Source organism: Oryza sativa, chromosome 4 (assembly GCF_034140825.1).
Source record: "Oryza sativa Japonica Group chromosome 4, ASM3414082v1".
NCBI classification, from domain to species: Eukaryota; Viridiplantae; Streptophyta; class Magnoliopsida; order Poales; family Poaceae; genus Oryza; species Oryza sativa.
In genome coordinates this window covers 28,113,463-28,137,396 of record NC_089038.1, presented here as the reverse complement: position 1 = coordinate 28,137,396, position 23,934 = coordinate 28,113,463, and the positions used below count along the sequence as shown (strand labels likewise).

Genomic DNA, 23,934 nt, shown 5'->3' with positions numbered 1-23,934 from the left:
AGGTTGAAAATAGCATCAAAGTGAACAGGACTTTTGATACTCTGATACGCTACGGCTGGTGGCTCTCGTAAGCTGGATGGCCCCAGCTTTAATTAGATCGAGACGAGTAAACCGGTTAGAGTATGTTCTTATCAGGTTATCTGCTAAACAGGTTTCAATTCTGAAGTATCGTACGAGAAGTTGGAGATCTCTAATTAGCTAGCTACTACTCCTTCCATAAAAAAACAAATTTGAAGGGATATAACATAACTTAATAGTGCAATGAACATCTAGATTGGTTTTTTAGATAAAAGAGTAGCTAAGAACCTAATTAATCTGAAACAGGAGTAGCTCCCCGTTTTTAGGCACACGGGACCATGATATCCTCCCCTGTCTAGGACGTCGACGTGGTTCAAGACGAGGATCGATCAATAGTACACCCGTCAATAATGTCATGTACGTACGGCTTATGCCTACTCCCTCTGTCCAAAAAAAGAAAAATCCTAGGTTTCCGTGCACAACGTTTGACCATACGTCTTATTTGAAAAAATTATAAAAAAAATTAAAAAGACAAGTCACGCATAAAGTATTAATCATGTTTTATCATCTAACAACAATGGAAATACTAATTATAAAAAAGTTTCATATAAGACGAACAGTCAAACGTACGGAAATCAAGGGTTTGTCTTTTTTTTGGATGGAGGGAGTACGTTAAGTAAGCACTCACGCAGGCCGGCAAGTACCTACTCCCTCTATCCTTAAAAAAAACCAACCTCGTACTTGGATGGGACTCGTCTAAAAAATCTAGTACGATGTTGGCTTTTTTGGACGAAGAGAGTACGTATAACATAACAGTGACTCGCCCATACTTGTTTTGTCATAGTACATGAGATATACCTCGTTTATTTACACATTATTTAAATATTTTTTAAAAAGAAAATGTATTGATATGTAACATTACCATACATGTTACAATTTAACTTCTATATGTAAAAATAAATAGATTGTAGCTAATTAACGCATATTCAGTCAAATTTGTTTTTTTATTACAACATGTAGAAATTAAATTTAATCTTACATATTTGTGGAGTGATTTATCACACTAATTTATCTTATTAGAAAATAAAATAAATTTGTAACTGCTCCATCCGTCTCAAAATAAATCAACTTATGGAATTTAAACTTTATCCCAAAATAAATTAACTTCTACCTTCTTATTTACTTTGGTTCACAATGAAATAAGAGAATTTCTTCCATACCCCTGAAATTTTAGCCGATCCCTTCTATTTTCCTGAATTTTCTTCACTCCCTTGTATACCTCTGAATTTTGATTTGGATCCCTTTCATACCCTTGTTGTCAGTTGACCGTTTAATAAGTATCAAAAAGTCAGTTTTACCCTTCAATACGTGAGGAATATGTAGAAATTTGTAAACTATATTGTTGCAAGTATAGAAATTTGTTGTGTGATTATAATATTTGTAAGTTTGTTGTACATAGAAATTTTAATAAATATTAAAAAAGTATGTGTACCATTTTCTTTAAATGATAAACATAGTTTTGGAAAACATTCCTATATATTATATAGGACATGAAAAAACACGTTGAACTACCATAAAAAAAGGATACATATACTCTTTTAATAAGTAAATAAATATTAGGTTTTTATGTCATTATCTTAAATTAAACTTTGCCATTAATAAGTTGCATATTACTCCCTCTATCCATAAACTTACACCTATTTCATATTTGAGTTTTTCCAAATAAGTTGTTTCTATTTGTAGTCTTTATGCATTCAAGACTTAAATGAAGATATAAATAAAATGCTTTATTAGAACCCAATGAGTCATCTAAATACTCATTAGTTGCATACTTACATTCACTTCTTGATTTTGTAACATCCAAGGTGATTTAATTTCTCCTTGGTCTTGGTGTCAAAAGTAATATGTGTAACTTTTGTGGATGGAGGGAGTATGATAGTTTGTTCAATGATAAACCTACTAGTAACATCAATTTTATCTGATTGATCTTTTTAGGGCCCCTTTCAATCAAATGAATTATGAAGGAATTTCATAGAATTGAAACCCTATAGAAAATTTTCCTATGTAACCTTTGATTCAAAGGATTAAAGTTTTCTAAAACGTACAAAATTTCTATGGAATGGCTTATTTCATATAGTTTTTGGAGAAAACTTAGCAAGAGGTCCAACCTCTTGGTAAGAATCCTTTGAGTCTATCTCATCCGATTCTTGTGTTTTTTATATGGTCCAATCAAACGATGATTCATGCATGTGTTTTTCCTGTGTTTTGCAATCATCTGTTTTATATTTACATTCATGTTAGAATTCTATATGTTTTCTATTTCTTCGTTTTTTTATTCTCATGATTCGAAGGGACCTTTAATATTTTTGATATTAAAAGTTAAAAATGTTTGGGACTGAGGGAGTAAAGCTAATGGAGTACTCCTACCTTGTAGCAAACGGCGTTGCTGAGGCCATCAGGCCAATCGTCTGGCTGGCCGACCACGATCTACACTGCCCTAGAAGTTAGCCCTGTCAGTGGAGTAGTACTGGTAGTTAGGCCGCGCGCGTGGGTCGCCAATTCACCCTCTCTATAGCTACAGGTGCGTTACAGGTGCATCGCCGGCCGTGCAGTGCAGGCTGCATCCATGCATCGTACACCTCGTGGCGTTCGCGTGGCGTGCATGTGATGAGCTCGAGCTGCGCTAACGAGCTTTCCAGAGCAAAGCGACGCGCGCGGCCGGCCGGGGCTGCGCAGGAAAACCCCGAACCTCCATCAGCTGATTCTCTGAGCGTAAACCTGGAGCTACCTGGTAGTAGTAGTATTACGAATTTAATTACGATACACCGTCGCACGTCGCTCACAGCCGGCGCACACAGCTAACCAGCCAGTACATACCAGCGGATAGATCAGGCGAACGGCATATACTACGTGCCTTCTGTATAGTGTTCACGCTGTGTTTAGATTTAGGGGTAAAAATTTTTATCGTGTAATATTGGATTTGAAGTATTAAACGCACTCTAATAACAAAGAAATTATAGAATCCACCTATAAACTATGAGATGAATTTATTAAGCATAATTAATCTGCCATTAGTAAGTGTTTACTATAGTGCTATATTGTTAAATCATGGAGTAATTAGGCTTAAAAGATTCATATTACAATTTACACATAATCTGTATAATTAGTTTTTTTTTCTATATTTAATATTTTATATATGTGTCTAAACATTCGATGTGATATGTGAAAAAACTTATCAAGAGATCTAAACATGCCCATACCTTAGTATATGCGCCCACAGAAAAAGGCAAAGGGGAATTAATTAGTACTTGAATACTTGATCTCTAGATATATGTATGCATGATTCTGCGTCGAATCGTGGTTACCGAAAAGATATGATCGAGAGCTAGGAGTTAACTCCATATAGTAGTTAATTATGTTAGCTAAGAGCTAGGAGTACTCGTACCTTTCTGATCTCCTTGGAATGTCTTTTTCTCGATGACCTTACGTGAAAGCGTAACGCGATCGAGAACCGACTCAGCCGAGACTCATCGTTGCGCACGTACACGCGCGCGGGGGTGGACGGCCGGCGTGCACGGTTCCGCTGACACAGACCTGCACAGGCGGGCAAACATAATTAGATCGAGTAGCCCATGCATGTTGATTATACCAGTAAGTTTCACGCACGCACACCGGTCCATTGATTTCTCGCCGCGCTTAATTTGTCCTCCGATCCTCTCCTGGTCTCGGGTCTCCGGAAGTTGAAATTAAAGCTTCTTCGATCGCGTGCGCCGATTGATTCGGATTACCAAACTTCCCAGAGATTTTAGCGATCGAATCCCTGCTTTGAGATCGACGTGTACTCTCCCTCCCTGGTCACTGGATTTAAGGTTGTCGCGTGCCCCCTCCCCCTGCGACGACTGCGAGCCTCTCCTTCCCTTCCACCTTTTTTCTTCCTCTCTTCGCATGCACGCACGTACACACTCACATCCCCCCTTTTCTCTCTCCAGATATCTCTCTCATACTATTTAATAACCGGACTCGTAGTCCCTACCTTTCCATGATTCCATCTCCTCCATTCCCATCCGCCCGCATCTCCACTCCTCCTCTCCCCACCTCCTCATCAAGCTAGCTAAGCTAGCTCTCCCAACCATGGCTGGCGCCGGCACCGTCTGCTCCATGTGCGGCGACGTCGGCTTCCCCGACAAGCTCTTCCAGTGCGCGCGCTGCCGCTACCGCTTCCAGCACTCGTACGTAACGCGCGACCCGGCCGGTGTACTCTCTACCACTGTAATCTCTTCTCTATCTAGAGCTAGCAGCGAACACGGGGTGTGTGTGCGTGTGTCTGTGCGGTGTCTGTGTATCCATGCATGTCTGATAGACTTGTGGCGCGCGTGCAGATACTGCACGAACTACTACGGTGACGCGGCGCCCGCCCCGGCCGGCGCCGACATGTGCGACTGGTGCCTGAGCGACGTCGCCGGGAAGGCGAGGTACTCGTCGGCGGCCGGGAAGCAGCAGGGCGCCGGAAGCCAGGAGTCATCCACGACGACGTCGAGCTCCTCCGCCGGAAGGGGTGGCGGCGGCAAGCCCGGCGCCGGCGAGCAGGAGAGCGGGCGGCGGGGGACCAAGGCGGCCGGCCGAAGGTACAAGCTGCTCAAGGACGTCTTGTGTTAGTTTGTTTGTTTAGGTCACCCATGCCGTCACCCAGTACTAGTCGTCATCGCTTAGGCTATATAGACTCGTTAGCTAGCCGCTAGTTTGATGATCGATGTGCATATACTACGTGCGTACTCCATATTGTATCTAGTTGTGTGTGTTAGGGTCTTTTAAGGGGGCCTGTTACCTGAAATGTTGCACTCTTGGCTTGTGTTTCTCTTGCGTTATGCTTGCATGCTTTTCTAGTATCTTGGATAATTTACTGCATATATATCTCTTGTTATCTTCCCGGGTTCTTTCTAACAGCGATTTGCTAGTAGCTCATATCACATGCATGCATGTAGGTAATCCCTACATCTTTTGATCACACCTTGTGTGTGGTGGAATATTTCAGATGAGCTATTAATTTCTCCTGAACTTGTTAGAAACAACAGGATGCATGCATGCATTTTCTTTATCTTTATACTTCATGTAGTTTTGGGGCCGGGGAACTGAGGAGCAACTGGCCATCACGCACGTTGCATGCTGCCAAGCCGAGCCATGTCGATGTAGGGGTCAACGAATCGTACCCAAAGACCCAAAGTGGCCGACAAAGACATGCTCCTACACAAACCTCAAGCTCTGCACGGCCTCCTCTCTACGAGTAGCTAGCTTGTGGCCAAGATCCATTTAGCCCCTGCTTTTGCCTCGATTGGATGGCAATGCAAATCCTTCTGCTACCTATAGCAACAAACTGCATGCGCACAACAGCCCAGTATCAGCAACATTGCTGCTCCAGAATGCCATCACTGATCATGTTCTCCCATTTGTCCTTTCGTTGATACTCCTAAATACTCTGAATCTCTGATCAATGAGCCTGTTGATACAGCACTGTCCGTTATTCAAATATTTTAGTCAGTCTTGCCGTACCTGATCACTTGGCGATTATTTAATTCCTAGCTAGTACTCTATATATTGATTCAGATCTCTACTGGGATGAACTGTAGCCATAAGACAAAACTTTAATTATGAGGGGAAGTTTAGTTAAGTGGAATTAATAGTAGATGACGGCAGGACCAAATTAGCTGTGTGTGGTAGCTAGCTCTAGCTCGCCCACAGTACCAGCGGTGCAGCTGACCCTACTCTTGTGCATATGTACACCATCTGGTCCTTTTTAGGTGTCATGTAGCTAAACAGACCAGACATCGCGGGATCGTAGCTAGGTTTCTTTCTCCCTCGTCTTCTACACTGTATGTGGAGTTATCTTTCTTCTCCCTAGCCTAGCTAGCTACCTATCTTGCACGTACTACTACCAAACAAGCGTTGTTCCTTAATCATAACCGAAGTTTAATTATTTCTTTTGACACTGTTTGCTAGCTAGCTCATAGCATCTACTTCCTCCGTCCCAAAAATATGTCCAGATTTATCTCTAGAGTTCTAGAGGAGTACTAAAAGGACTACTCTTTTCATTCCAATTTGATCATCACATATGATTTTTGAGTTATCCCTAAAATGATCGTACTCCTATATAATAAGTGCCTCTTCATTTATTTGTGAAAAGAGTAAATGGACATCACTGAATGTGTTGGTATGCATGTAACTAGTTAAGATTAATTTCTATTGGTTCAACTCCATGCAACATTTATAGTGTGATGCAAGCTGTGGGACACAAAGCGATGGAACACATTGATTAGTGATAATTAATTTTAGAGCCATCGAGGTTTTATTGTCTTTGGACTCGATGCTCTTTGCTTTGGTGATAATCAAATTGGAATTGAGAGAGTATTATATAAGATTGTAGTTGCAAGTATAGCTTTAAAGATTGTAAACATACTGCAAGCAGCTAAACACTACAAATAAAAGGGGTCTATTGTGCCGGTTGTGAACCCTCGTCTATTCTGGGTTCCCAACCAGCACAACAATCGATGCAATGATGGCCTCTCGACCTCATTGTCGATGTAGAGAATAGGCACTAATGGGATTGACGAGCTAAAAAAAGGTTGAGCCAGCTTGAATTGAGATGACGCGGTCCAAATCACATATCATGTATCGATGCCCAGATCAGCAATTGAAAAAAAAATCAATTTAGACAGATTGATGCATGAATCAACAAAATTGTGAAACACAGATCCTAACAAATAAGAAAATTAGAAAAAAAAATAGAAGATTGTGCATCCATCTTTTTGTTGATATTTGGATTTCGTTTTCAAATAAAGTCATCTTCTAGTTTTAAATCACCTTTAGAATCATTAGCCTCTGTCCCTACACTGACTCACTTATCCGGGATCGATCCTCACTACGGTCCTTTATTTCGAAACGAGGATAGGGCTCTCGCGGAACGAGGTGTAGATTGAGACGAAAGATGAGCGTATGGTCCATACTCACTCGGGTTCAAACTTATTCTTCTTTTTTTTTTCCATTCATTCAACCTTATATATTTGATCCCCTTCTCCCAGGTGCGAGTCTATTATTGAGGAACTGTGAGCTCCTTTTCTAGAGCTTCCTTCCCATTTAGGCGGGGTGTTCAAAGGGGTTCCACCGTCAACTTAAGTTAAGGAACCCCAACTAAGAAGAAAAATAAAAAAAAAGAAAAATATGTGAATCACAGATCCTAACATGCATCATCCATGTCCCAACAAAAGAAATTGCTCGAGTTCTCAAATGGATAGCATGCCAAGGTCGGCGAAGCCGTTGTTTCTCGCTGAAGGTCAAGGACGCCACAGCTCTCACTGCTTGCCGAGGCTAAGGCTGCTGCTCCTATGATTGTGGAGATCGAGAGAGAATGGAGACACCAAGAGGGAAGAGAGTGTGGTTGTGGGGATGTATATGTAGAAGATAAGGTAGAGAGAGAGAGAGAGTGGATGTGCAGGAGATAAGGGAGATATCAACTCGAGTAAAAAACCATTAGCTCGGTTGGCTCAAGTACCAGTTTTACTTAAAGACCCCACACTAATGAGTAATGACTAATCATCAGTGACGATTTATAATAGAAAATGACACTCATAAGTAGACTACTTATCTATGTCGGTTCTTAGCTATATTGGGCACAGATTGGGTGGGTGGATGCGAAACTCCTTATCAGTGCCAGGTTTTCTTCATCCAATAGTAAAAGGACTGTACGAATAAGTTGTTCTGTAGTAGTGTAAGTAGCTAATCATATCCATCTTGTATACGTTGTCATACAATAAAACTAGACAAGGACTCTAGCCAGACATTCCACTCGTAGGTATCGCCTACACGGGTGGCACATGGGTGAAACCTAGCTACTAATCGTTGTCAATCTCCAACCCGACCCTCATAGTCTCAGCTAGCCATGGGCGGCATCCCTTTTGTTGGGGGTGTGTTGAAATCCTCGGTCGTGGGAGTTTGTCAGGCCTCCTTTATCATCCGTGGGCGGACATCGATGGAAAGATAGTCCAGTGTACCTAAGTAGCAGTGGATGCGGAGTGCGTTTTTTGGATCTTGTAGCCCAAACCTAGATGTTTGTTGTCTTCTATTACTCTCTCCATTATTGAATAATTGACATTTTGACCATAGCATATAAAACAAGACAACAAAATTTATGGCCAATTTGCCCTTGGCAATTGTTAGAAGATGACGCTAAAAATGAATAAAGTTGAGGTAGGGAAAGGAATTGAGGGAAAAGACAACTATCTAGATGCTTACTCTATGGTGGAAGATTTATTTAGGCCCAAAAGTGTAGATATAGGATAGTAGGGGCAAAATTGGGATTTTAGTAATAAAAGTGTGGTGGTGACAACTATTTTGAAACAAATGGTTTGATCAAAACTATCAATTATTCAAAAATAGAGGTATAGGATAGTAGGGGCAAAATTGGGATTTTAGTAATAAAAGTGTGGTGGTGAAAACAATTTTGAAACAAATGGTTTGATCAAAACTATCAATTATTCAAAAATAGAGGGAATAGCTATTCTTCAGCAGCAAACCGGTAGCATCACTGGAATTGACTGGAAGCTATGCTAGGTCTACAACAAGCAGGCGCCCAGGCAACGAATCCATCATCTTGCTGACGCGGGTCGATGGAGTTCAAGTGCGCTTAGTAATTGGCGTCAGTGGGGATTGTATTCTGGACTCTTAAGAGGATATCCCCTTGTTTCTCCTATGTCATCTATATAGTTATGAAAGAAAAACTCAATCATGTTTTTTTTCTTTTTGCATGTTGATCTTGGATGCTCAAAACTAGTTGGAAAACGACTAAAGTGTCGTACATTAATACAAAAGTAGTATTTATGGGAGGGTTGGTGTGGGATATTAAAGGAATCGAACTCATTGTTTTGTGGACTTGGAATAGGTGAGAAGATGGAAATAAAGTTATTTTTTTGTAAAAATGAAAGAGGCTAAAAGCATGCTTATTTTGGATGGATGGAGTATGCTTGTAGTAAAAAATCCTAGTCTAACTGTCCAAACAAACTCAACCTAAAAATTGTTTCCCGTGTTAATGGTGGTGCAGTGGATATCTTAGTATCTTATTACTACTAGAAAACAACTCGTTGTGGCTGTCGCAGCTGGTGGATGCGCAATTGCTAATCTCTACGAACGCAGTTTCTAAAGGAAAATAATCCTAATTAATTAAGAGACCGTGTATTTTTATGCAGTTGGGATAGAGACCTATCTAAAGATGTAAATATTAGGGAATGACCTAATATCAAATAATTAGAAAATGTTAGGCTTCGAGCCTAGGTCATCTAGCCCACTATCCTGTGGAGCTGCCCAAACACCCTAGACGTTTCTCGGATAGAGACCTATCTTACAATACATGTTTGTTTTGTTTCTATAGATTTCTCCATCCATCCGTGATTTCAATTCTACTGGGTGGTGAGTGGCCGGGATTACATTAATTATTTTAGCTAGCTGCCATGACAATTTACTTATGGCTCATTCAAAATACATGAATTTCATAGGATTTTTATAGGGTACACTTCATTCTTTTAAAATTCCGATAAAATTGCTCCAAACCAAATAAGCCCTTAGTACTCCGTACGTTTGTTTTTTTCTCAAAATGTGTTGTTGATTACTTTTGTAATGGCGTTTAACCATCCATTTCATTAAAATTTAGTGCAAATAAAATGTGAAGTCATGCTTAAAATACTTCGTAAAAAAACAAGTTACAACAAAATAAATAGAGCTCATATAATACCTTAATAAGATGAATAATTAAAAGTCATATTTAAAATGTGTGATCGTGTCAAATAATTTTAATATATTATGTGTGTATGTACGCAAACCTAGCAATTAATTAGTTTTTTTTTATAAAAGAGATCAGGAATGGATCCCAAGTGTACAATGTGTAGTGAACTAGTGATTACTACATGTGTCGGCCGGAGAGAGCCAAAGACAATGAGCTTTAATTATTAATTTGTTTCTAAGCAGTTAATAGGAAGGATCGATTTTTTGAAGCACTTGCTAGAGCTATCCTAGCTTGCTCCCTTATATTAGTTTGAGCAGATAAGAATCGCAGCTACGCCGGGCCCAACGACGTGGACGGAAGATATTTGCATTTGTAGATACTTGAATCTATCGTTTGGATAGTGCTCCCCTGCACTATGCCATGTACCATATCTTTCATAGTGTCAAAGCATGGGGAACGATGTGTCCCTGTCCCTGATAACTTCGATCGAGTGCCATGCTCACATTCATGTACTACGTGTTCATTCATTGCCCGTTGGAGATTTTTTTTAAGCGTTTTGGCAAGCTAATTAATCAAGTCCATGTTGTGCTTGTTCTTGTGGGGTCGATGATATGCCAGTATGCACAGCATGCATGATAGAACAAATAGCATGCCAATACCCATCTCTATGCATGCCCGTTCACCACTTTGAATGTGATAGGTTGTGGTGGCCAAATGGCACATATTGGTTGCTTTGTAAACAGTTGGTAAGGCAAACACAAATGGCTAGTCATCCATTCAAATAACGTTGTGGAGTAGCATGAGAATGCCATTAGTCACAATAATATGGTAGGACATTGTGTCAGAAATGATACTAGATAGCATCAACCTTCCATGACTTCGTATCATACACTGCCGGAGAAATGCTTTGTACTCTCGGATTGTAATCCTCTATTGTTCCGGTTATGCAACCGAAACTAGAGATCCGGGAATAAAGATATCCATCTTTAGTCCCGGTTAAAATAAACCGGACTAAAAATCATTGTTAGTCCCGGTTGGTAGGACTAAGGGATTTTTTTTCTGTTTCCACTGTTGTTTTGTTGTTTGCATCTCGTGCACAATCGCACAAAAATCACACAAATCATACACAAAATCACACACATAAATCATCCACAAAAATCATTTACAAATCATACACAATACATGCCCATCCACAATCCACAAATCATCACAAAATCATCCCCAAATCAAAAAAAAATCTACACATCAATTCACTGTCCATCCACAATCCACAAATCATCACAAAATCATCCCCAAATCAACAAAAATAAAAACCTACACATCAATTAAAAAAAATAAAAAATGCTCCACAGGTCGCCGCCGGCCTCCCGCCTTCAGCCACCGCCCAGCCACCTCCCCTCCCGGATCCGACGGAGGGGAGGCCGCCGCCACCCTCGCATCGCCCCAGCGCCACCGCAGCCGCCGCCTCCCCTCCCGGATCCGGCGGAGGGGAGGCCGCTGCTGCCGCCCCGCCACTTCCCCGGTTGCTTGGCTCGCCGCCCGCCGGCTAGCTCGCTCCGCCACCTCCCCTCCCAGATCCGGCGGAGGGGAGGCCGCCACCGCCGCCGCCCCTCCCGGATCCGGTGGAGGGGAGGCCGCCGCCGCCGTCACCGCGCCGCTGAGAGAGAGGGAGAGCTGAGGAGCCAGCTAAGAGAGATTTTTCTAAGTGTTTGTTATATAGTAACGGGGCGGGGAGAACGATGCGGAGAGGCTGATCCGGATTTTTATTTTGTCCCGGTTGGTATAAACAACCGGGACTAAATATTGATCTTTACCAACCGGGACTAAAGATAATGTAAGCATGACGCCGGCCTGACGATTTGTAGAACTGGGACTAAAGATCAAAATGTACCCTGGCTTTTTGAACCGGGACTAAAGTTATTCTTTAGTCCTGTTTCTTACTTAGACCGGGAGTATTGTGAATTTTGGTCGACCGGGCAAAGATGGTTTCTCCAGTAATGATATCTACACATGAACTCTCGAAAAAGCACCCTAATTTAAGAGATATCATATTACAATGTCATTTGTATTTGGGACTTGCATACAAATTAAACATTGTCAAAATAAACGTCTGTACGTGCTAATTAATTTTTTTCTTATATGAGGGCAAAATGTTGTATACTCCTAATAAATTGCGAATATATAGCCCAGCATGGATGCTTGGTTTGAGCTACGGGAGCAAAGTTGGAACTAGCTAGGTTGCCTCCTATACTAATTATTGATCAGCCGGGGGGGGAGGGTTTGTTTTTTGTTTCTGGAAAAGTCAGGGGGGATTTGTTGCATGTTTGCCATTATAATGTTATTATAGATGTATGCAGGCTCAAAACCATACTTTAATGCCCTTTTTCAGTTGCACTTTTAATGAATGAAAAACCGATGGTGTGTGTGTGTGCGTACACATCATATGGTGGTTATTTAATTGGGTGTTCAATTATAACATGCATGAATAATTCTTATCTTGCAATTTAACATAGTTATGTTAATATCACATCAATGCACATATCTCAAGCTAATTTTAGAGAGTATGTGCAAAACATGCAATAGTTGGAGCATCTCTATCACCTCTCCAAATATCCATCTGGCCAGCTTGCCAAATTTATCTTTCATTCCAATAACCTTTTCATTTCACTCTCAATCCAACAATGGGTATCACATGTCACCCTCTCTTTACTTCTTCCTCCCTTCTTCTATCTTTCCCATCCCAACCATCTTCCCTCTCCACCCGACGACAGTAGGGGGCGACAACGACGAGGTGGCCAACAAGGGGAAGCAGGGATAAGGGCGGGGCAGGTGAGGGGAGATAAGGCGTCATGGTGTTACTGCTGCCGCCAGCAGTGGGAATCGACACAGGGAAGAGCAAGAAGGGGCGGTGACGCACGCACCAGCAATGGAGATGCAGACAATGGCAATGCGGCGGAGGTTGGGGAAAACGGTGGCAACGACGGGCTATGGTGATCCTCTCATCCTTTGTTGGTCACCTCCCTTCCGAGCTCCCGGCTCCCGCTTCTGCCACTCTGACACCCTTCACCGTCGCGTGCAGGCCAGGCCAAGCCAGGCCACTGCCTCCACGCGGCCCTTGTGGTGGGAGTTGTCGGTGGCGTGGGGAGGTGATTGCCGAGTGAGGAGTCAAGCTTAGGGATGAGGAGGTTAAAGGAGACATTGACGATTGGCCTTCTTCCTTTACAGCGATGCATCAGCGCGAGGGTGGGCGTTGGCAGAGAAGAGAGGAGACGGAGAAACGGATTGAAGGTGGGACTGATAATGCGACCCTTCGTTTGGTAAATAGAGGAGCCTGGCCACATTTGGCCACCCGAGGAACTCGTTTGGAAGAGAGTTTTTTCACTGTGTTGGCTAAAATTTAATTTGAAGAGCCATCTAATGTGGTGACAGTTGACAGAACATACTGTTGTATTCCGGAGGGCTGACGAACCTGCTGATCTGTGCCAAGTGTAGCCGGTCTTAGGGTCACTGGTACAAATAGCTAGGCCAGGAGCATCGATCTAAGACAAAGATGTGTTGGTCTTAGGTTCCTGAAAATATCAGCCGGTGCGCCGTGCGCGAGCTGTTAATCATCAAAGCAATGGCCGATGTGGGTAGCACAAATTATTCGGAACCAACTTTGGGCCCGTTTAGTTCCTCAAAAATTTTTCCCAAAAACATCACATCGAATCTTTAGACACATGCATGAAACATTAAATATAGATAAAAAGAAACACTAATTGCACAGTTATGGAGGAAATCGCGAGACGAATCTTTTAAGCCTAATTAGTCCGTGATTAGCCATAAGTGCTACAGTAACCCACATGTGCTAATGACGGCTTAATTAGTCTCAAAAGATTCGTCTCGCGGTTTCCAGGCGAGTTCTGAAATTAGTTTTTTCATTCGTGTCCGAAAACCCCTTCCAACATCCGGTTAAACGTTCGATGTGACACCCAAAAATTTCCTTTTTCCCAACTAAACACACCCAAAATGTTAGGGACAAGAGAACAGTAACCAAACGTACTGTCACTGTTTGGTTTTACTAATCAGTGACTTTGTAGTCCGACATGACATCCAACAAACCCCGCCTGACATTGCCGCCGATCGAGAGGATCTGGGGGATTCGCTCTAGTAGGCACTATCGCACAGTGACCGCGTCTCTGTCTTCTAGAACCCAATGCGACGACCTGATAAGATCGCATTATCACATCCATAGTTTTAGTATCTGTCACAATACACGTTTTGTCACTGAAGAAAACCGAACAAATACGTGACTATCACGGGAGAAGCGCCATGTAGTTTTAGTGTCTGGCGCCGGAGGTAGCATCGGTCACAATTCACACGTCGAACTGTGATCATGCGGAGGGCTTTGGGGTCTGCAGCTTGGGTTGGAATTCCCCTCAAGAGGAGAACAGAGAACGACAGCATTTCGTCGCTCCCCCCACGACATCATGGCAGAAACACGCCCGTGACCACCAAATAATGTCCACCCAATTGGCCTCTAATCCATCAGAAAAGCAGAGCGAAAAAATAGAACATTGCTAGCTAGTGGCACCACCACCACCACTGCACCAGTACTGCTACATCGGGATAGATTGCTACGAGACGAGACACTATTGTCCAACGAACTCAAGTTGATTGCACGGCTGCGCGCGGCGTCGGGACAGAGCTCCAGCCGTGCGCGCGCGCCCACCACTGATCGATCGCTTCCCACGCCCAGCTGACACGGGAGCTAGGGACCGTGGTGCACGCGCGGCGACGTCGCGGCTGGCAGGTCGGACACTCAGACCACGCGGGCGCCCTCCATGGGCGACGGCGTCCACGCGTCGGAGGTGCAGCCGGCGTCGCCGCCCTCCTTGGGGGGCCTCGCTGGCACGGGCCGGAACGGCGCGCCGCTGCCTCCTGCCGCGGTGGTGGCCTGCATGAGGTCGAGCGTCACGTGCCCCGACTGATTCTCGTGCTGCCCTCCGGCGCCGGGCGGTGGCGGCCGCGCCTGCAGGTGCGCGTGCCAGCCACCGGCCGTTTCGGAGCCCGGGCTGCGGCCCGTTGGACGGCCAGCTGGTGGCGGCTGTCGGTCGGAGAAGAATTGCCACGAGAGGAGGGCCGCGCGGTTCTCGGCGATGAGCTCGTCGAGCGCCGCGCTTGAGCGGGCGGAGATGTCGGGCGTCGGCATCAGCCATGGGCCGGTGGCTCTAGCCGATGACAGAAGAGAGAGAGCACCAGCCGACGACGTCGGCAGGCCGTACGGCGGGAAACCGTGTCCCAGCACCGGCATACCTGCAACAACAACGTCGACACGTTATTATGCATATCATTGTGCCTACAGAAATGTGGCCATCTGTTATAGTCATATCAAGAAAGCATAATGCACACCATCAGTCCTAATAACGAAGTGGTTACTCAACCGCAATCATTTTTGCATGCTTGCCCTGATCATTTGCAACCAAATTTACAAAGTTTAAAACCAACCAACCATGCATGTTCACCGGGTACAACTAATTGATACTATACTATATATCTTTACACAAACTGATCGCTACCTGATCTTCCACAACATCATGTCTATGTGTTGATCAAATAACAGGTTTCAAGTGGTCAATAATGCTGATGGGCTTTGGGTCACTAGCATAGTAAAAACGTGCACTCGACCTTGATGTCAAGTTTAGGTCCATGGTAATACGTACTAATGTTATTGTTAACCAAGATAGGCCCATTATGCTGTTGTTGATTATGTTGACACGAAAGTTTGTGGTGGTTACGATTGTTAATGTCTTTATTGTTTGAGGCAACTAACTTAAATCTTGCATTCCATAATATTTCTCTGTAAGACAGCCAGAAGGACCTACTCCAAATCAAAGTCCACATAAATACTGGAGTACATAAGTTATCACAGAATATAAGGCATGTTCATCTACAGGATCTATGTCAGTGCAGCAGGAGTACCATGTACTGTATTTTCTACTGCAGGAGTAATAGTTTCTCAGAACAAGAGAAAGGTAGTGGTAGACTAAAAGGAGTACTCCCTCCTTCCTATAAAAATAAATCTATGAATCTGGACAGATGTATATCAAAATTCGTAGTATTAGAATAAGTCATATCTGACACTATATTGTTTTTTTATGGGACAAAAGGAGTATACATATATACAAGGTTTCTGAACTGCAGAGCCGTGCTTACCTTTGAAGGTCAGTAGTACAACTATACTCATGAAAGCATATCAATATCAATCAATACACGCTTGAATATCCTAGAATGCCGCTATGAAATTCGACCGCCGTATGTCCAAGTCTTTCGGCCAGTCCCGCTATAGCACTATACCTTCGTACAGTAACTATTCGTAATTAACTGTACAGTTGTACGCGTATGTATGTACATGCGTACTGGAGTAGTAGTACTAGTACGTAGTAGTATAGATTTCCGTAAGCATACAGGCTCTTGATAAGGAGTGGAAGATGGATGGATGAAACCACTGTTTGCCGTGTTGCGTGCGCAGCGACCACCCGGCGCGCGGGTTCCTGTTGATGCCATGGTGATCATATGCACGGTCGGCCTGGCCAGTGGCCACGCAGCCACTGCCACTCCAAGCAAGCAGGCTGGCTGGGCCGGCCAGGCAGGCAGCGCAGTGCACATAAAGTCGTGCATTAAAATCTGTGCTCTCAGCGTCTCACACATCCCGATGAGCTTTTTGGTGCGCACCTGCAGCTCTCCCCTTGTTTCCCGGCATCAAACCAACCAGTACTCCTACTACTGGGAGTGGTACGCTCCTGTTTGTGCAGCTAACCTGCCTCTCCATTGGTCTCCCTAACTATTACTGGGAGTAGTACGTACGTACTACACGTACTAGTAGTATGATGATTAATGGAACTGTTACGGCCGGGACGGGAGGAGTTTGTTTTGTGTATACCGTGTGGGTGCGCAGAGCCCCTGGCCATGGCCTCGCTGGCGTTGCTCCTCCGCCGCCTCTCGTTGTGCCCGGCCAGCCGCCGCCGGCAGCTCTTCTTGGCGTCGTCAAACTCCGCGAGCACGTGGAACCTGCGCGTACAAGTGAAAGACCGCTATGAGCACGCGTGTAGCAGAGCTAGACATGTGACGTAGATCGTGGTGATTGACGCACCGGCTGCATTGCTGGCAGAAGCGCTGCTCGGTGCCGTGCACGACGACCCTCGGGGCCTTGGCGTGCACCTCGCACACCTTGTGCCGCCGGTGGTACTCCTTGACTCCCTGGAGCGTAATGTCGCACCCCTCCACCTGGCAACGGGGCACCACCGGCACCGCCGTCGCCGCCTTCTCCTTCCTCTTCCCCTGATCCGCGGAACCACCACCGCCTCCGCCTCCGCCGCCGCCGCTCCCCTGCGCCACCTGGCCGGCGCCGTCGCCACCCCAGAAGCACGGCCGCTTCCCGAGCTTGAGGCAGGTCAGCCCGCCTTGCTGTTGCATCTGGACGTCGGGCCTGCATGGCGCCGGCGGGAGGAACGGCGGCTGCGGGCTAGGCGGCGAGGTGACGACGGGAGCCCAGTGCATCCCAACGACACCACGTGGTGTCGCCCCGCTTCCGCCGCAGCCGTTTCCTTCCATGGTGGCAGCCGCACACGGACGGACCTATGTGTAAACGTACCGCAGCTAAGCTAGCTAGCGTCGTTACACAGCAGCAGCCACCTGGTCGCGCGGGCTTGGCTTCGCTCCGGCCGACGGCGGCGGATCGAAAACTAGCGCCGATTGGGAAAAAGGCTGCGGCGGCGGTTGTAAGTACAGCGAGTAGGTTTGCCGCACTGGCGTTCCATATAAAGCGAAGCAGCCAGGCAGCGAGGGTTTGTGAAGCGAAGCGCACCCCCGGGGAGGAGCAGCCTACTGGCGAGGAAGCACGCGCCGTACTGACATGTGGGATCTCCCGTCAGGATTGGGGTGTGTGGTGGGGTCACGAGCGTGGCTCGTGACATGTGGGGCCACCGCCACATGGAGCTGTGTCATTGACAGGTTCAATCGAAGGCGGGCCCCCCCTCGCCCGCTGCCGCTGCCTCTGCCGCTGCTGCTGCGCCGTGACATGACTGCCACGGCATTAAACGCCGCGCGCTGTGTGACAATACGCTCATCCGCGCACCGCGCGTCAACCAACCAACCAATAGCGCGCGCCTCCCCCGACACTGACACGCCGGGCCAACACCTCTGGTGCCACCGGACGAGCCCCACCTGTCGGCGAGCCGTGCCCCGCGTCCGTACGGATCACGGGAGCCACTTGCGCAAAGATCCCACCCATATCCGGAACCGGACGGCACGATAGATTCTCCCAGCCAACGCACCAGTTGACAACCGCGCAGCAGCCCACCTGTCGACGGGCCCATTCTATCCATGGCCCCACATGTCATAGAGGCATCCACAGAGCTACGCGGTGGAGTACATGGGACATGGGGTACGTACCTGGTGGGCAGTGAAAAAAAAAAGCCTGCGAGGCAGGTCGTGGGTGTGTACATGCATGCAGCGCGACGGGCGGGGGTGGGGCCCAGTACGGCGGTGGTCCAGTTGTCAGTGTCAGCTACAGGGCGGCCCAGTGCCTATTGGCTGGGGAATGGGGGGTATGTCTGTGCTTTGGGGGAAATAACATCCCCGTGCTGGGCGTTGGGGAGGATACGGTGCAGCACGTACGGGTACGCCTATTTTGGCCGCTTCCTGCGCCATTCCCTGCGACGGTGCTGCTGCCTTTGGCTGCCTCACCTCACGTCCTTGGTTACTCGCGCCCGCGCACTGTACTACTGCCGCTGACACCAGTGTTCTGTTTCCTTTCTTCATTTTACAGTACTGTACTATACGTTTTACTACCCCTAGATGTTCTCTTTACTTTTACGCATGTGCAGCAATGCAGGCTGCAAGAACTCCGTTGCAAGTTGGGTGGATTCGTTGCAAGTTGCAAGCGGCTGCTAGCTGCCTCCGGTGCCTGCTGTTAGGGTGGCAGATGTATGTGTGCCCAGACGATGATCGGAACAGCTGTGCTGTGCACTGCATGCGTATGCATCGCTTTTTCAGATGGCAGATCAGCCTTCGTGACGTGTAGTAACACGTTGTGCAGTTACTAGTGGGAGTAGGACAAGAGGCGTGGTGTAGAAGTGTCCAACAGGATGAGATCGTAGCGTATAATAAAGTGGATACCTCCTCCCATGCAAGCATATCGTACGATCGTAGCGCCCTCCTAAAGACGCTTTACACCATCTAATGCAAATCCTCTCACTTTTGCTTGGTTTCCTAGCGTCTAAATATAGGCTTGTCCGTATTATTGTCATTTTGACCGTATCAAATTTTGATAAGACAATAAACTAAACGCAACGCAAGAATCTTCAGGAAGATTGCATGGACCCCTCAAACTCTAATCACAAATATAAAAGAGGAAGCATGAGCCTAGTAAAGCAAGGGCAGTAAAATTGAAAGACACTACATAGAAAAGAGTTCGATGGCTTGGAAGACACTATATAGAAAAGTCTTTTATGGGCATGGTTCCCTTTCCCATGCGGGCATGCCCACTACATTGTTTCATTTTAAGCTTTTATTCACCATCTCTATTATAATATATAAGACAAATATTCTTCCTTTCCTTAAAAAAAAACTAAACATGATATCACCAACTTCATCCTACCAAAATTTGGTAGTTTTGGAATTCCCTCTCACAAAAAAACTATCAAAAAATTAGAAAGGTATCAAACTAACGCACATCCTACGCTACCACAATTTAATAATACCAAAACTTGAGAAATGTTGGTATTGCTAAAATTCGATAATGTTGATTTTAACAGCAAAGTGAACCAGAGCCCTCTGCATATTCTACCTGTCTGCCGTGATGGGCCAATGCTGCAACAGCGACTAAGCGCGGTTTGCCGTCTGCGGAGTGCTCAAAGCGAACGGCCCAGCTCGCGTTCTAGCCTAACGTTTTCGGTGTGGATTGAATTAGGCCCATGTAGAATACACTTGGGCCGTCACACGAAACGGAATGGAAAGGGCCCAAAAAGCACATGGACCTTATCGCTGGTCCTCCCGTCCCCGTTAACACCACCGGCCGCCTCGTCCTCTCGCCATGGCCGCACCATCCGCGAGCTCCCGTGCCTCCGCGATCTAGCGCGGCGCGGTGGCTCTCGCACCCCCGGCGTCGACGGAGCGCGGAGGAAGGCGGGCCTCCGTACAGAGGCAGTCGAGGGGCACGGGATTTAGGGGAGAGGGGTTGGGGGGATGGGGAGGAAGCCTGATCCGTCGAAGCCACACTACGGTGGCGGCGCCTCGCCGAGGGCAGCGAGGAGGACGCAGCCGTCGCCGGTTTTCCTGGGAACGGCGCTGTTCGTCCTAGGGTTTGTGTCCCTCTTCACGGGACACATCGTTACGGACGCCGACTGGTCCCGGATCCGGAGCCGGTGGCGATCCAAGCAGGTAATTTTCTGACAACCTAGAAGGTCTGTACTGTATAATTTGACGGGATTTATCGGCACCACTTAGAATTCACGTGATATTCGAGTGCAATAGGAGTAAATGGACGTAGTTTGTCTGTTTTCTGGGGTGGGCACGCCTATACCACAGCATCGTTGGAAACTAACTGAAAGCTACTGAACGGAAAAAAGTTTAATTTTTGGGATATATATATAGTTGTTGCATACGGTTTACCTGGAAATAGTATGCAAGTTGTGGGTAGTCAGAGGTTTTACGAGTCACTACGTGAGCACCTGCCTGATAAGTCCTTAAATTATTGTTTACTGTTGTCCTGTCATTATCAGCATGTTATTTGTCTCAGTTCTTGGTCAATGCTTCCTTACAACGTTGGCAATGTGCAGGTTAGAAATAACGAGCCCATAAATATTTGGAAATCGAGGTATTCCAACTTGTACTATGGATGCAGCAGGAGGAGCGTAAATTTCAGATGTTAGTTTGCTTATTAAATCATCCTCCCTTTTGGACAATTATAACTAGATGAGTGGAAGAATATTTAACACAGTGATTCCATATGTTCATCTTTCAGCTGCTGTGCCGGAGAACAGTTCTACTGGTTACTTGCTGATTGGTACTAGCGGGGGACTAAATCAGCAGCGCATAGGGGTACAACTGTATTTCAACTTTTTATTGCGTTGCTTTGTATTATCCATTGTATTACCATTACGATCTTCAGTTTCCAGATAACAGATGCTGTTGTTGTCGCCCGAATATTGAATGCCACACTTGTTGTACCTGAGTTAGATCACCACTCATTCTGGAAGGATGATAGGTAAGTTGAGACCTTAAAATTATACTTCCTCCATTTCATATTATAAGACTTTCTAGCATTGCCCACATTCACATATATGTCAATGAATCTAGACATATATGTGTTTAGATTCATTGACATCTATATGAATGTGGGCAATGCTAGAAAGTCTTGTAATATGAAACAGAGGGAGTAGGACAACTTCTGAAGTTCATCAACCCCCTTGCACGATGGACTTACCCTGATATGGTACGTGCTATATGCAGCGACTTCTCTGACATTTTTGACGTGGACTGGTTCATCTCTTACCTATCAAAGGATGTAACTATTGTCAAAAGAATCCCTTATGAGGTGATGATGTCAATGGATAAACTCCCATGGACCATGCGTGCGCCTAGGAAATCCATGCCTGATTTTTACATTGATGAAGTTTTGCCTATCCTTATGCGAAGGCGAGTAAGTAATACATTGCTTCATATTGATCAATTTATCATCTGCTTGTGATTGTTTCCTCGACACATTTTAATCATATTGTGCATCTTGGAAGAACATTTGAATTTTTTTTTTACTTGAACATTGGAAGAATCAATTGTTTGTGAGGTATGGATAGTTTGGTAGCTTCATATGTCAATTATGAAGTTACCTCCTGATTTTCTGTTTTCAACACTCCCTCCATCCCAATATAAGTACAACCTAGTGCAGATGTGAAATATCCTAGGACTATGATGTCTAGATTCGTAGTCCTAGGATATGTCACATCTATACTAGGTTGCACTTTTATTGGGACAGAGGGAGTATGAGTTTAGGAGATGCAATAATTGGAAACATCTATATGAAATCATTAGACACGTATGTGGAATGCTCGTGATATGTAAAAGCAAAGAGGTTTGCCTATGCACTTAACAGTTTAATTTTGCAGGCTTTGCAGCTAACAAAGTTTGATTATCGGCTCACTAACGAGCTTGATGAAGAATTGCAGAAGTTACGCTGCCGAGTAAATTTCCATGCATTAAGATTTACAAATTCCATACAAACTCTAGGTGAGAAATTGGTGCGCAAGCTGAGGAGCATGAGCTCACGATACGTTGCCGTTCACTTGAGGTATGCTTTTACTTGTTTCTTTTGATTTAGTTTCTTTGAAAATGGTACTACTGAGTTTTTTTCCCCTGAAAGTACTCATATGGAGTGTTTTGAATAACCTCTTTACTTTTGCTTGACTCCTCAGGTTTGAGCCTGACATGCTTGCATTTTCTGGTTGTTACTATGGTGGTGGTGATAAAGAACGGAGGGAGTTAGGTGAAATTAGGAAAAGATGGGATACACTACCTGTAAGACTCTGAAACTTGGTGAGCTTAGGATCTGGATATATTTTTGTCGGTATTGCACTTCCTTTTTGTGGATTATTTCTTTTGCACTGATAAGGATGTGTTGGGTCAGATTTCCCTTAAAAACTATTGAGTGATAATGGCTGCTGTTAGTTCTGAGTGTCCATGTATTCTTTTGATCAATTAGTACCGATGGATCAATATTTGAATGATGAAATGATTTAGACTGATTCCTAGCAGGAGTTGAGCGCTGAGGATGAGCGCAGTAGGGGCAAATGTCCACTGACTCCTCAAGAAATTGGTTTGATGCTCCGAGCTCTTGGTTTTAGCAATGACACGTACCTGTATGTTGCTTCTGGAGAAATATATGGGGGAGAAGAAACTCTCCAGCCTCTGAGGGATCTCTTTCCAAACTACTACACCAAAGAAATGCTTGCTGGGAATGATTTGAAACCGTTCCTTCCGTTCTCTTCAAGATTGGCTGCAATTGATTTCATCGTATGTGACGGGAGTGATGTTTTTGTTACAAACAATAATGGAAACATGGCCAAGGTTTTAGCTGGACGAAGGTATGCATCTATCTTCTAATGGATTTGCTAAATGTTCTAAATGTAAAGTATAGTTGAATGTAAACAGATAAGCCTTCAGGTATGATGCAATCCACCTGATTATACTATTTTTCTCCCTAGTGCTACGTGTGACCCTTTTTCATGTATTTTTCGTATGTGTCTATCGTTGGTGGTTTTGTTTCATCTAATGGTCATTCATCTCTGTCTACTTGTAGGCGATACATGGGCCACAAGAGAACCATTCGCCCAAATGCTAAAAAACTCAACTTACTATTTAAGAGACGGAAACAGATGGGATGGGATATATTTTCACAGAAGGTAAAGAAAGTGCAGAGGGGACTAATGGGAGAACCGGATGATATCAGACCAGGAAGAGATGATTTCAATGAATTTCCATCATCTTGCATCTGCCAAAGAATACCAGTCAATAGATCAGTCACAGCGCGAGCTGAAAACTTGTGAGCTCTAGTGTAGTGAGGCAGACAACTTGAGAACGGAGAATGCTGGGTGATTGAGCACGTCCCTTGCTGCACTGGGGAAAATACATGTTTGTTAAGCAAAGAAAACAGGGATGTAAACCCAATCAGACAGAAGCAGACGTGGTGGATAAATACTCTTACCGGCTTTAACTCATGGCACTCTGGTAGTCTGGTGGTTCAGACCCAGCAGAACTGGTTAGTGTGCAGCGATGACAGACAAACTGCTGATTTGCAGCTTCAGTTTGGTTCCACTAATTGTTAAAACTGTGGTAAAGAATCTGCCACGATAATTGTAGTCATTAGCTCGATATGCTATCCCTGTAAATTGTACGGTATACACGATCAATTATTTGGATGTGTGCTTCAATCGTCCCATCTTCTGTCTGGTAGAACCTCACAGCAACGAACTTATTTGCTGAAGGGAAATGCCATTGTACCAGAAACTTGGAAATTGAAAATTGCGGTGATTACGTGTAATTTATTTCCTTTTAACGAGCCAGTCTGGTTCTTTTGAAGCAATATGAATGTAACGTCTTTGTTGCATGGCTGT

General features: G+C 44.9%; 3 protein-coding genes across 5 annotated transcripts; 2 read left to right on the top strand and 1 right to left on the bottom strand.

Annotated features, from left to right (window-relative positions):
- Positions 1-3,910: 3,910 nt before the first annotated feature.
- LOC4336598 (uncharacterized) lies at positions 3,911-4,939 on the top strand. Its single transcript, XM_015779659.3, has 2 exons — positions 3,911-4,247; positions 4,398-4,939. Exons 1-2 carry the CDS (start codon positions 4,150-4,152, stop codon positions 4,672-4,674), a joined length of 375 nt encoding a protein of 124 aa, XP_015635145.1. The 5' UTR covers positions 3,911-4,149; the 3' UTR covers positions 4,675-4,939.
- A 9,382-nt stretch (positions 4,940-14,321) lies between these two features.
- On the bottom strand, positions 14,322-17,548 carry LOC4336597 (squamosa promoter-binding-like protein 7). The gene is made up of 3 exons (NM_001419736.1): positions 16,917-17,548; positions 16,707-16,834; positions 14,322-15,079 (listed from the first exon to the last, which is right to left on the bottom strand). Exons 1-3 carry the CDS (start codon positions 17,375-17,377, stop codon positions 14,586-14,588), a joined length of 1,083 nt encoding a protein of 360 aa, NP_001406665.1. The 5' UTR covers positions 17,378-17,548; the 3' UTR covers positions 14,322-14,585.
- A 2,253-nt stretch (positions 17,549-19,801) lies between these two features.
- Positions 19,802-23,882, top strand: LOC4336596 (O-fucosyltransferase 29). Of its 3 annotated transcripts, none has more exons than NR_185095.1 (9): positions 19,802-20,206; positions 20,605-20,692; positions 20,790-20,866; positions 20,937-21,032; positions 21,278-21,467; positions 21,931-22,112; positions 22,237-22,339; positions 22,574-22,905; positions 23,121-23,882. NR_185095.1 is itself a non-coding variant. In NM_001419738.1 (9 exons), the coding sequence occupies exons 1-9, from the start codon at positions 20,012-20,014 to the stop codon at positions 23,365-23,367; spliced, it is 1,500 nt and encodes a 499-aa protein (NP_001406667.1). In that variant the 5' UTR covers positions 19,802-20,011; the 3' UTR covers positions 23,368-23,882. The 3 variants fall into 3 exon arrangements, 2 of the variants coding, with proteins under 2 accessions (NP_001406667.1, NP_001406668.1); NM_001419738.1 differs by having other exon boundaries at positions 20,944-21,032; positions 22,577-22,905; NM_001419739.1 differs by having other exon boundaries at positions 20,944-21,032.
- Positions 23,883-23,934: the final 52 nt, after the last annotated feature.

What these genes read in the sequence shown, in the direction of transcription:
- LOC4336598 (XM_015779659.3), top strand. Translation starts at nt 4,150, where the DNA reads ATGGCTGGCGCCGGCACCGTCTGCTCCATGTGCGGCGACGTCGGCTTC. An exon ending in CGCTACCGCTTCCAGCACTC is followed by an intron (nt 4,248 to 4,397) that starts GTACGTAACGCG and finishes GCGCGCGTGCAG; the next exon opens with ATACTGCACGAACTACTACG.
- LOC4336596 (NM_001419739.1), top strand. Translation starts at nt 20,012, where the DNA reads ATGGGGAGGAAGCCTGATCCGTCGAAGCCACACTACGGTGGCGGCGCC. An exon ending in AAAGATGGGATACACTACCT is followed by an intron (nt 22,340 to 22,573) that starts GTAAGACTCTGA and finishes ACTGATTCCTAG; the next exon opens with CAGGAGTTGAGCGCTGAGGA. An exon ending in AAGGTTTTAGCTGGACGAAG is followed by an intron (nt 22,906 to 23,120) that starts GTATGCATCTAT and finishes GTCTACTTGTAG; the next exon opens with GCGATACATGGGCCACAAGA.
- LOC4336597 (NM_001419736.1), bottom strand. Translation starts at nt 17,377, where the DNA reads ATGGAAGGAAACGGCTGCGGCGGAAGCGGGGCGACACCACGTGGTGTC. An exon ending in TTCTGCCAGCAATGCAGCCG is followed by an intron (nt 16,835 to 16,916) that starts GTGCGTCAATCA and finishes TTGTACGCGCAG; the next exon opens with GTTCCACGTGCTCGCGGAGT. An exon ending in GGGCTCTGCGCACCCACACG is followed by an intron (nt 15,080 to 16,706) that starts GTATACACAAAA and finishes TTGTTGTTGCAG; the next exon opens with GTATGCCGGTGCTGGGACAC.